We start from the raw sequence: 12,908 nt of genomic DNA, 5'->3' as shown, positions 1-12,908 counted from the left end.
CAAAAATAAATGACAGATTAGGTGGGTGCGGACGAGGGTGAACCTCGCGCCGGGCTGTACAGCGAGGGCTCGTCAGGCAGCGACCACTCGAGGCCGAGGCCTTATACGGCCTACGCTGTCCTCGTCAGCGTCCTCACCGTTAGGTCCACCAAACCTAGCTCCTGGAGCAAATTGTGAAACTCCTGAAACCCTCCGGAGGGTCTGGTGGACCCGAGTACAGCGACGATGTCCCCTACGCAGCTGTTTCTGCTCTCCAGAGCATATACGAGCGGTGACTCTCTCGATTAATGCTAACGCTAATGCTCAATAAACATCTAAAAAAGATGGCCGCCAACAGGTTTCGAAACTTTCGCCTCTGTCTAGTTATACGCTTGACCACTTTGTGTTAATTCGCGCGTCAAGACAAAAGTTTGAAGCAAAATTTACGTTTACGAATTAACACAAAGTGGTCAAGCGTATATAACTAGACACGGCAGCCGCGAATTTGACGCGCTATTCGCGTCCGGTGTGAACGCACAGTAATGGTGCATTCACACCAAACGTGAATAGAGCATCTGACGCGAGTGATTTCAATGTTAAGTCAATGCAAAGACGCGTTTACGCGCGTCTGGAGGTCCTGCGGTGCGAATGAAGCGTTTAGCGCGGCGCGGTAGACATGAATTCGCCTCATTCACGCGTCCGAATTGAGCGTCTGGCGCGTTACGCATGAATGATTTCATTTGGTGCTTTTTGTGCATTCACGCGTTTGACGCGAATTCGCGTCTGACGCCCGAGTTGAAAAATCTGAACTTTGGCGTCAGTTCACGCCGCGTTAACCAATCAGGAGCCTGCTTACTGCTGTCACGTGGTGAAGTAAAAACAAAGTATCACATTTGTTCAAAACACTTTTATCACATAAAAACTTGATTTCAATATATGAGACATATTCATTTTGTATTGAATGCTATTTATTCCATATCTAAATCCAGATTATATGAAACATTATTATTCTAATGTAAAGACAACCAATATACTTTAGTGTATAAGAACATAGTTCGTGTCTGGACAGTGTTGTGTGAGAAAAAAAAAATCACAGGACAGGTTAATTACTTTTGGAGGCTGGCTCCATTTATCATCAATACAAAAATAAATGACAGATTATGTGGGTAAGGGCGAGGGTGATCCTCACTCCGATGCGGGACAACAGGTCATCAAACTGGGCGCTGGACAGGCGGAAGCACCGCTGATAGCGGCCGTCATCCAGGCGCAGTTCCTGGAGCAAATGGTGAAACTCGCCAAACTGGGTACGCCTCCGGAGGGTCTCGGTGGACCCAAGAACGGCGACAATGACCTCTATGCTGCTATTCTGCTTTCCAAAACAAATACAGAGCAGTAGCTCTCTCGAGGAATGCTCGATCAACATCAGCCATTTTGCAAACAGACAACCGCCTAGCACTTACCCCACCCACAAGAAGCGGATTTCGCCTCTAGAGGCGCGTCAATTTCGCTTCAAACTTTTGCTTTTTACGCGCGTCAATTTCGCTCTGGACGCGCGAATGGATTCAAAATGTTCAAGTGTCCAACTAGACGCAGTAGACGCGAATTTGACGCGCTATTCGCGTTTGGTGTGAACGCACAGTTGCCTAGAGCTGGGCGATATGGCCAAAAAATATGTCTGTATTTTTTGTCTGAATGATATAAAAGACTATGGTATATATCTTGGTATTTTAAAATTTGTACTATTTTTTCCTTTTTTTATTACCACAAAAAGAGAATTTAAAACAGAAGAATCACAGAATGGTCCCATGAGGCGTCATATTCCATGTGTTCTGGGGTATATGATAGGGTTTGGTGAAAAACGGTGTAATGTATTATTAATGTAGAAAATCCTTACCTTGGCTGTTGGTGTTCGTGAGACTGTATAAGCACTGCAGTTAACTTCATCTCACCCGAAAAGACACACAAGTTGTGAGAAATCAAGATTGATAAATACGTGAGCTGGACATATATTTTTCTTTATTTACTCTCCTTTTGTGGCATATATCACCATTCTGACAAAAAAAACAAAAAAACAATTTGGCCACATCACCCAGCTCTTGGAATACGCCATTAGAACATCACCAGGGTGAGTAAATTAAGTCTTCATTTTTATTTTAGGGTGAACTATTCCTTTAATGTTTCTCATAAGCCGCGTTTAAGAACTTTCCCCAGGAACTAGGGACTTTGGGATGGTACTCCGTGTGATTACACCGCAGGAAACAGGGTCTAAATAAAGTGCCAGGTAAATATTTTCCCCTCCGAAAGTCCCTGCTCACGGGGTAGAACTTTTTCAAAGTTCAGGAACTTTCAGGGTTAGGACTTGGGCACTGAACATGCTGATTGGTTGAGTTCATGCCGTATTTTGATTGGTTGTCTCCATGCAGCATTTTATTTCAACCACTATCTGTTGCGTGCAGGGGGGCAGGGTTTTATATTATTTTGAAGTTTCCCCGGGCGCCGCCATTGGCTAGCGGACCCCCACCTGCTGTTAGCATCCCATTGACTCCCATTCATTTTGGCGTCACTTTGACAGCGAATAACTTTACATCTGAGGCGTTTAAAGACTCCATTTGTCCATTATTTATTTCTAAAGAAACACGAAAATGTATAAGGCTCCATTACCTTGTAGCTTACGTTATGGCCCCGTAGAAGCAATTTTTGTAAAAATAGGCTAACGATTGCATCATAACCACGCGACTCTCTGTCACACAGTAGAGAATTACCGTATGGACAGGAGGAGAAGCTCGCGGGAAATCGGGGGGACGTGGAGGCAAAGTGACAAAATAATTAATCAGAAAACATAGCAAAAGTTTCTCCTGCTCCTAGCTCATGGACACCTCCTACTCACACTCTCCGTCTCTGCAAGTTTCGGAAAGGAATGATTTAGATTTCGCTTGGCACAGCTACTAGAAGACAGACGGGTTGCTCACGTCACATCTACGTCGTCAAGCTCAGTTTGAGTCTGCGCAGTACGCTCGACCCCCAGGAAGTAAGAGCTTCTAACTGACTTCACTTGTCTCCGTTGAATCCAATGGGGTCGCTGTGTCCAGTTTATATACTGTCTATGGTTGCGTGCAGTAACAGTTGTCTGCTATTCGAATCAACAATAATAATACGACCGATGGACCGATGTTGAGGTTCAGGCTTTATTAAGCTTAAATTCAGAAGATGAAATCCAGTGGGAACTGTAAAGTTGCTTGCAGTCCTACGTCACCGGACTATTTGTCTAATCTTCATAGTACTTTAGATCACAGACAGCAACAGGTCTGGGGGGAAAAAAGTTCCTGGGACAAATTGTTCTGGGTAATTTCGGTGGAAAAGCGGCTATACACAACAACAGAAAGGGCAGTGCTAAATCAAAGAGAGCAACTTTGTAGCGAAATCAGTGGAACCTCTACAACACGTAGTCGCACTGGCACGAAAAAAAACTGTCCTGTCTTGTCTTATGCATTCACATTACCTGTTTATTAAGTATTAACGATTTAAAAGTTTGAAAATATCATTTATTATTTTTATGTATCTTTAGAAATATCTTTCAGGTGCTAGGGGACAACCTCAATCTCCATTACAGGACAGACAGGGCGATTCTGTTTTCTTTTCTTTTTTTTCTCTCTTTCATTTTAATATCCTGAGTTTGTTGTTTTTGTAACCATGGGTTACATTGACAGATGAAGGAGGGTTCTCTCAAATCTGAGAGTATATATGAACAAGACTGAACTGCTCTGAGTCCATTAAAAAAATTAGCCTATATTGTGTGGGCATGTACTGTATTTATATTCATCTTTCTTTGAATATTTGTCTTTACCGTATCATTATTTATGAAATAATTCTGGGCTCAATTTTATCAATTTTTGTGTGTCTTTTTACATTTACAAAACAAATATTGTGTTTTAATCCTGCTTATCAGTCCTTATCTGGGGCAGACGAGATGATTTCAAATGAAACTGACATTTACTCTGAGAATGTGCTTCTCTGCTATCCACACCTGCCGGACTCCTGTCCAAGAGCTCATCGTCTTACTGTCCTTAAAGTGTCAATGTATGTTTTCATGGTGCTGATGATCCTCACAACAGTTTTTGGGAATCTGCTGATCATCATCTCTATCTCTCACTTCAGACATCTACAGTCTCCAACTCACATGATCGTTCAGTCACTGGCAGCTTGTGATTGTCTGCTGGGCTCTTTGGTCATGCCGTACAGCATGGTGCGATCTGTTGAAGGCTGCTGGTATCTGGGAGATTTTGTGTGTAAAGTACATTCTAGTTTAGACATGACTTTCAGTATCTCTTCCATACTGCATCTCAGTTTAATATCTATTGACAGGTACTGGGCCATTTGTGATCCTTTAAGGTACAAAATGAGGGTCACAAACAACATTGTGACTGTGTTTATTACCTTCACATGGCTGTTTTCATTTGTGTACAGTTTTTCTGTTGTGTTTACAGGGGTAAACAACATTGGTTTGGAAGAACTCATTTTACAGATTTCTTGTTTTGGTGGCTGTGTTCTGTTTTTTAACAAAGAATGGGGCTTAATTTGTGCACTTTTTGTGTTCCTAATTCCAGGAACTATCATGAGCTCTCTGTATTTGAGCATCTTCAATGTTGTAAAGAAACATGCAAAGGTTCTGTCTGAGAAAGTGTCCGTTGCCCCGACTGTAGGCGGTAATTGCCAAACCGCTTCACACAGAGAGAGAAAAGCAGCGAAAACTCTGGCCATTGTCATGGGTGTTTTTTACATCTGCTGGCTGCCTTTTTTTGCCGCCACTGCTGTTGATCCTTTCCTCAATTTCGTGACTCCTGGTGATGTTTTTGATGCTTTGGTTTGGTTTGGATACTTTAACTCCACTTGTAACCCATTGATCTATGGTTTTTTCTATCCACGCTTTCAGAAAGCCTTTAAGATTCTCATATCCACTTATATCTGTGGCATCAGTGAATTACACACCTTGACATTTTAATGAAAATGAAATTATATATATATATATATATATATATATATATACAGTATATATATATATATATATATATATATATATACTTATAATACATTTTGCACATGTGCAGGTTTAATAATAATACTCTAATTTTCATCCGTAGTTTTATCACCCACTAGTTCAAGATAACTATTTCACTTAATTTTTTCTTGAGAGAATGTGTTTTTGGCCTGTCATAAGCCTGTTGAAGAGGCTTTCAGTCTTTTGTAATGATTTAGATGGAAGCAAATCTAAATCAAGGTCAATGACCATTACCAACCTCAACCGTAGTTTCTCAAATAGATGTGAAATATAAAAGTTATTGTTTTTGTTGTTTGTGCCAACATAATATCTTATGTGTATCTTTTCCATTGTAAGTAATAAAACATGAATCCTTGTTTGTTAATTAAAGAATAAAAAGTCATGATAATAAGCTAATGACTAGTAATACTTTATATGTAACTAAGTATAATGAGTTGATTTGATGTGAGATGTGACAGTCAACCACTCTGGAACCTCTGGAACTTATTATTTTTATTATTTCATAATAAAACTGGACGAATTGCTTTTAACAACTTTTCACCTTTGAGAATCACAGTCATTAAAAGTGAGAAATGATAATAAGTCTACTGGGTACTCTTCTGGACTAAGCACAAACATTGCATCATAGCTAAGGTGTGTGTGTGTGTGTGTGTGTGTGTGTGTGTGTGTTCATTGAATGAGTGACATTTGTGGAAGATAAAACATTGTGAACAATTGCCGCAAAATGTTAATTTAGAAATATATGATAATGAGTTTTCAAAGTATTCTGTGTATACCATTTGGAGAGAGGTTAAAATCAAAGAAAAGGTTCTTTGCATAATGCACAAAATAAGTTATATTGTGGCTAAATATACCGTATAGGGGCAACTGATGTTCACAATGACAACAGTGTTCTTCAGTGGGACAACTATATTCATAAAACTAACATCATTGTCAATTTCCTAGTTTCATGACATAATTTTAACTGAGAGATTACGTTGAATGCCTACTTTTTATTTCGAGGGGAAAACCTGACCACTTTACATTATACATTCATATAGATTATGGTCTGGGCTTGACGTTAACACCTGCTAACCCTCCAAATGCGGGTGGATTTCAGCAGTGGCGTGCAGCGCAGTCAATCCACTTAGGCGGGTTGATTTAAAAAAATATATATATACATTTTCCAGTTGTAGTCTTTCGAAAAGGAATCTGAAATAATAAACTAAGTGTAACCCAGGTTGAAATCTGGTAATATATTATTAGTTCTGCTGCCCCTTTAAGAAGTGATCTCATGCCACCCCAGTCATGTGACTGTGCTTGGCCAATCGCGCAGTAGAGCACGAGTTTAATTAGGCTGCAGCTTCTTCCTCATTCAGAGGTGTGGGGAAGCTGATCGGCAGCTGTGGACAGGTTTGTGTTCAACAAACAATTCACTCTTTTGCTTGATTCATTCTTTTAAGTTAAACACATCATTATAACTTTTAGAAAAACTTAGTGGCTGCAGGGGATTGTCACCGTCACCAGATTGCCATATGTTTACTTAGAGGAACTGGTGAGTACTCTGAATGAATGAACTACATGCTGAAAGCTAACATGTTAGCCAAATATTCACCAACTGGTTTTGATTAATTTTATGCTTTTGTGACATTTGCATTTGTGGGTTACAAATATATTTGTTTTCAGTAAGTGTGTTTATATGTAGTAAGGAAATCTGATTGTAGTACTGTTGAATTTATTTGAACTTTGTGCAGCCAATACAACTTTAACATTGTACTGTTTATTGTGTTGTCATGGCCTTAATGTTTATTATTTGTAGTTTGTACATTTATTGATTCATTTTGTAATAATTTAGAATTGTGTGCACATGAAAATGATATCTGAGTGTGGAATGAGCTGATGCTTAGTTTCAACTTAGCCCTGTTATTTACTGGTCCTGTTGTTGTACTACAGGCCAGGTTTTTTCTCTCTGTCTGGAGACGAATGATGGCGAGCCGAATTTCTATTGCTGGGAGCCTACCATCCGTGTAGCATCCACTGAATAGCCATCCTACTGGTCTGGTAGGAAGGTTGTCCACAGCCTGTCCCCCACACACTTCTCCATAGACTAGTGCTTCAACCCCACATACACATCCTTCACATGATGAACAATAACTTACGGACTTATCACTACAAACTTCCATAAAACCCTTGTGGGTTGTCGCGCTGGTCTTGTATACCATCTATTGCTGGGACAGTTCTTTTTCTTTTTGGTTTTTGTGTGTGTGTATTTGCTGTAATTTATATTAGTATATACTTGAACAACAACTATCAAGTGCACTTAACTACAAACCGGTTCAACTGCAGTCTGTAAATATTTTGGGATTCTTTTCTTTTTCTTTCCTTTCATTATTTCTATTTGTAAATATTTTGTTTAATTATTTTGCAATATATGGTACCTGCACCAAATTTAAACTTATGTTTCTGTGTTGTTACTGACCACCAGCTCCTGTAGACGAATTTAGACTTCTGTTATTTTACTAGCCTAAGACATATTAATATCGGTTAACCGTCTCAAACACCCGTTACATCTTGGCGAGCCAGCCAGGAGCCGGTTTGTACAGTAATTAACATTTTTATAATAACAGAAACCGTTTATTCAGACTCACCAGTTCGTTTTTGCGATGGAAGTTTTCGAAACACTCGGGATAAAAATTCCTAATGCCGTCTTAGTGGATGGGCCGGTTGAAGAGAGTTCCTCTGAAGTTATAGATTTTCTTGATCAATATGGCGACATTAATCGCGATGACATTATTGATGATAGCGAATCCGAATTTCATCATATGCTCGTTGTTGAATTTGTGTCAGGAGCGTCAGTAGCAAAACTGTCTTCACGACTGCCGTATACATTTATTTCTGATGAAAATAACGAATTCCATATTAGGAATTTATCCCAAATTTACACTTCAAAGTTGGGTGGTTCAAAGACTGACACTTATTTATCTGACTTGAAAGGAATTGCTAAAATGTCTGGAAAAGATTATTCGATGGTTCTTGGTGAAATGATGTCCCAGATACAACAAGCTATAGCACAACTTCCTCCCGCTGCTGTAAATGTCCCTAAAATTGAACAAAAGATAGCTGACCAACCAAAAACCCCTCCAGAGCCATTTGTACCTCCTTCTGTACCAAGTCGAACTTTTGGTCCAGTGTATGCTCCCTTACAAACCTCTCTCACCCCACCTGCTTCTGCTTTTAACAGTGCCGGTATGAACAGCGCCGGGGGACGACCGATTGCACCTGGTGACCTTAACCCTCCTGAGGTGCAGCGTTACGTCGTGGAGCATGTGGTTCGGAGCAGTGATACATCCATGCATGCCACCCACCGACTGAGACCGTTCTCTGGTAAAGTGCCCAGGCCAAACCATGAAATGGACTACGACACCTGGCGGTCTGGCGTCGAATTAGTGCTGCGTGATCCAGCCATATCTGATCTCCAACGCGCCAGACTAATTCGTGACAGCCTGCTGCCCCCTGCCTGTGACATGGTGAAACATCTAAGCCATGATGCGCTGCCTGATGTGTATCTGCAGCAGCTGGAGTCAGCGTATGGCACTGTCCAGGATGGTGAAGAACTTTACGCCAAGTTCATGGACACTTACCAAAATCATGGAGAGAAGCCGTCTGAGTACCTGCAGAGACTCCAGGTGGCACTGCAACATGCTGTGAGGAGAGGAGGAGTATCTGAGAGAGATATGGATAAACGTTTATTGGCTCAATTCTGCACTGGGTGTTGGGACAATGGACTGATTTCAGAACTCCAACTCAAACAAAGGAAATCCAGTCCACCATCTTTTGCTGAACTTTTACTACTCCTGCGAACAGAGGAGGACAGAGAAGCAGCAAAGGAGCGAAGAATGAAACAGCACCTTGGAGGAACCAAACAAAAGGTAACCACTCATGCTCAATTTGTAAACAGGCCGGATGAAGAATCAAATCTGTGCACTGCGATAACAAAGTTCACCAAGGAGCTTTCACACCAGATGACAGCCATTCAACAACAGCTTGCCGCTCTCAACGCCGGTCAAACCAACAGACATCAGCCAGCAGCTATGTATTCTGCCTCAAAGCAGTCTGAAACCGGGAAGACGGGGAGAAATGCCAAACTAGCTTCTTCCTATCCAAAACCTGGGTTTTGCTTTCGCTGTGGGGAGGATGGCCACATTAAGCCTCAGTGTGATTCTGATCCGAACCCAGCACTGGTTAGCGCCAAGCGAAAGCAGTTTCAAGACAGGCAGCAGAAGTGGCAGGGACAAAATCCATCTGCAAAGAAGCATTTAAACTAGCTTCAGTTCCTGGTGTGGGACACCCAGGGGCTGAGCAGGACCAAATTTGTCCCGCCAAGAGTAAGCTTCCTGTCAACTGTTCTGAGCTGCAGTCTACATCAAGGAGAGTACCAAAAGGACTTATAGGATCCAGATGTACTGCTGATGTCAAAGTCGCCGGTCACCAAGGTTCCTGTCTTTTGGATACCGGGTCCCAAGTTACGACCATTCCGGTTTCCTTTTACAATGAACGTCTCTCCAATCAACCAGTTCAACCCCTGCATGAGCTACTCCACGTTGAAGGAGCAGCAGGCCAAAATGTTCCATATCTTGGCTACGTTGAAACTACAGTGACTTTTCCTAAAGACTTTGTTGGAAGCATCATTACTGTTCCAACTCTTGCACTCATTGTTCCTGATGTCAGACCAGGATTTCCCACCTCAATCTTGATTGGCATGAACACTCTCGAGACGCTCTATGACCAGTTTCGGCAAAGCGACAATTCTTCCTTCCAACCAAATGCATTAGGTTACCGAGCTGTACTACAAACTCTCCAAGTGACCTACCAACAAAGCTGTAGCGACCATCTTGGAGTTGTAACTCTGCTCAGTAAATCCTCTGTGCTCGTTCCTGCTGGCCACACCGTATTGCTGAAAGGCTCCGCTAAAGTCTCTGCTCCAGCAAGTCAGTATGCTGTCGTCCAACATCCGGATTCAGGTCTACCGGGTGGTTTGTGCGTTAGCAGCTGTCTTGTCTCTATGCCAACGCGTTTTCCTCACCAAGTACCTGTCATGGTGAGAAACGAATCGGAGCAAGACATCTACATACCATCTTCGACCATCATAGCAGAGCTGGGAGTGTATGAGTGCATCGTCTCAGAGCAGCATGTGACCAGTTCCTCAGCACATGGGCCCAACGGCACTCCACTAGTTTTCAACTTTGGGGAATCGCCATTACCCCCGGAATGGAAGGAAAGAATAACCAGCAAGTTGAATGCAATGTCCAATGTCTTTTCCCAGCATGACATGGATGTTGGCTGCGCTAGTCATGTGAAACATCATATTAATCTCCATGACAACACTTTGTTCAAGCACCGAGCAAGACCAATTCATCCTCAGGATATAGAAGCTGTTCGCAAACATCTGAGAGAGCTTCTAGATGCTGGTGTTATCAGAGAATCCGAGTCACCATTCTCGTCGCCTATAGTTGTTGTCAAGAAGAAAAATGGAGATATTCGATTATGTATTGATTACCGCAAGCTCAATTTGCAGACTGTAAAGGATGCATATGCATTGCCAAACTTGGAGGAATCATTTTCTGCACTCACTGGATCCAAGTGGTTTTCGGTGCTAGATCTGAAGTCCGGTTATTATCAAATCGAAATGAATGAAGCAGATAAACCAAAAACAGCCTTTGTTACGCCTCTTGGATTCTGGGAATTCAACCGTATGCCCCAGGGAGTAACCAATGCACCTTCAACCTTTCAAAGGTTAATGGAAAAGTGTATGGGAGATCTCCACTTGGAAGAGGTCCTTGTGTTTTTGGATGACCTGATTATTTTTTCCAACACGCTTGAGGAGCATGAGAGCCGTCTGCTTAGAGTGCTGAGCCGTCTACGAGAGTACGGATTGAAACTATCGCCTGAAAAGTGTAAATTCTTTCAGACATCAGTCAAATATCTAGGACACATTGTTTCTGAAAATGGTGTTGAGACTGACCCAGAGAAGGTATCTGCACTAAAATCCTGGCCAGTTCCCACTAATCTCAAAACCTTAAGATCCTTCCTGGGATTCGCAGGCTATTACCGCCGTTTTATTAAGGGGTATTCAGCCATTGCAAAGCCTCTCAATGACCTGACCCGCGGATATTCTTCTACAAGAAAGAACTTGAAACCCCTTGACTCAAATATCCACCAGTTCGATCCAAAGCAACCCTTTGGTTCTCGGTGGAGTCCTCATTGTCAACTTGCTTTTACTACCTTGATTGAGAAACTTACCAGTGCACCAGTCCTGGGGTTCGCTGATCCAAAACGCCCTTACATTCTGCATACGGATGCGAGCACCATTGGGCTGGGTGCAGCGCTGTATCAAGAGCAAGACTCCAACCTTCGGCCTATTGCTTTTGCAAGCCGAGGACTATCATTAAGCGAAAGTCGCTACCCAGCTCATAAGCTTGAGTTTTTAGCACTAAAGTGGAGTGTGACAGAAAAATTTCAGGACTATCTGTATGGTGCCAATTTTACTGTGGTTACTGATAATAACCCTCTTACCTACATCCTGACATCAGCCAAGCTGGATGCAACGAGCCATCGGTGGTTGGCTGCACTTTCCACGTTTTCCTTTAAGTTGCAATATAGAGCTGGACGACAGAATCTGGATGCGGATGCACTTTCCCGCCGACCACAGGAGGACCCGTCCTGTTGCGAATCCGATCAAGAACTCCTCAATCAGTTTGCTAGACAACATCTTTCTAATCCTGGCGACCCCTCAATTCCGTCTGAGGTTGTCAATGCCATTTGTCAGAGTTGCCTCATCCGAGCAGAAGCAGCAAGCACTTTGATCGAGTCCCTGTCTATCATGGCAGACGTTCTTCCTGAGAGTTACACAGAAGATCCTGGGCTGCCTGTGGTTCCGGTTCTGTCCCATCTTGAGCTCCGGGACAAACAGCGGGCTGACCCAAATCTTCGGGAAGTCATTCACCAGATGGAGACAGGTGAGAAAGTTCCTCCTACTGCCAGGGAGGGGCTGCCTGAGATCTCCTTGTTGCTGAGGGAGCTCAACAAGCTCGAACTAGTCGAAGGCATTCTCTACAGAAAGCGACAAGACAATGAACAGACTTCATATCAACTTGTCCTGCCTGAAGAACTTCGTTCCCCTGTTTTGCAGAGTCTCCATAATGATATGGGTCATATGGGGATAGAGCGCACGTTAGACCTCGCTCGTACCCGCTTCTATTGGCCCAAAATGTCTGCTGACATAGAGCACAAGATAAAGACTTGTGGACGGTGCATTCGTCGCAAAGTTCTTCCTGAGAGAGCCGCTCCTCTCATCAGTATTCAAACTTTTAGACCACTTGAACTCATCTGCATGGATTTTCTCAGTCTTGAACCAGACACCAGCAACACTAAAGACATCCTCGTGTTAACAGACCACTTCACTAAATTCGCCTTAGCCTTTCCAACCTCTAATCAGAAGGCTAGGACAGTGGCCAAATGTCTGTGGGACAACTTTATAGTCTATTATGGGATACCAGAACGACTACATACAGACCAAGGGCGGGACTTTGAGTCCAAACTGATCAAGGAGTTATGTGAAGTGGCTGGAATCAAGAAGTGTCGGACGACACCATACCATCCTCGAGGGAATCCGGTAGAAAGGTTCAATCGCACTCTGCTCAACATGTTGGGGACTCTGGAAGCAAAACAGAAAATGAAATGGAAGGACTTCGTCAAACCCTTGGTACACGCTTACAATTGTACAAGGAATGAGACCACAGGATATACACCATACGAGCTGATGTTTGGACGTTCTCCCCGTCTTCCGGTCGACCTGGCTTTTGGATTACCTCTGAGTGGGGAAAAACACCAACCT

The 12,908-nt window shown here is 42.7% G+C and overlaps 1 protein-coding gene and 1 long non-coding RNA gene across 2 annotated transcripts; both read left to right on the top strand.

The window, feature by feature from the left end:
- Window positions 1-3,946: 3,946 nt before the first annotated feature.
- On the top strand, window positions 3,947-4,978 carry LOC311068775 (trace amine-associated receptor 4-like; the record flags this gene model as incomplete). The annotated part of the gene is made up of 1 exon (XM_084091402.1): window positions 3,947-4,978. One exon carries the CDS (start codon window positions 3,947-3,949, stop codon window positions 4,976-4,978), a length of 1,032 nt encoding a protein of 343 aa, XP_083947528.1.
- A 1,264-nt stretch (window positions 4,979-6,242) lies between these two features.
- Window positions 6,243-7,468, top strand: LOC311068761. Its single transcript, XR_014603431.1, has 3 exons — window positions 6,243-6,427; window positions 6,513-6,569; window positions 6,968-7,468. It is a non-coding gene; the product is annotated as an uncharacterized lncRNA (long non-coding RNA).
- The last annotated feature ends 5,440 nt before the right edge of the window (window positions 7,469-12,908 follow it).

The sequence above is a fragment of the Abramis brama genome (genome assembly GCF_963993115.1).
Source record: "Abramis brama genome assembly, chromosome: 18".
Classification (NCBI taxonomy): Eukaryota; Metazoa; Chordata; class Actinopteri; order Cypriniformes; family Leuciscidae; genus Abramis; species Abramis brama.
The sequence above is the reverse complement of the archived record's forward strand: the minus strand, read 5'-3'. Positions and strand labels throughout refer to the sequence as shown.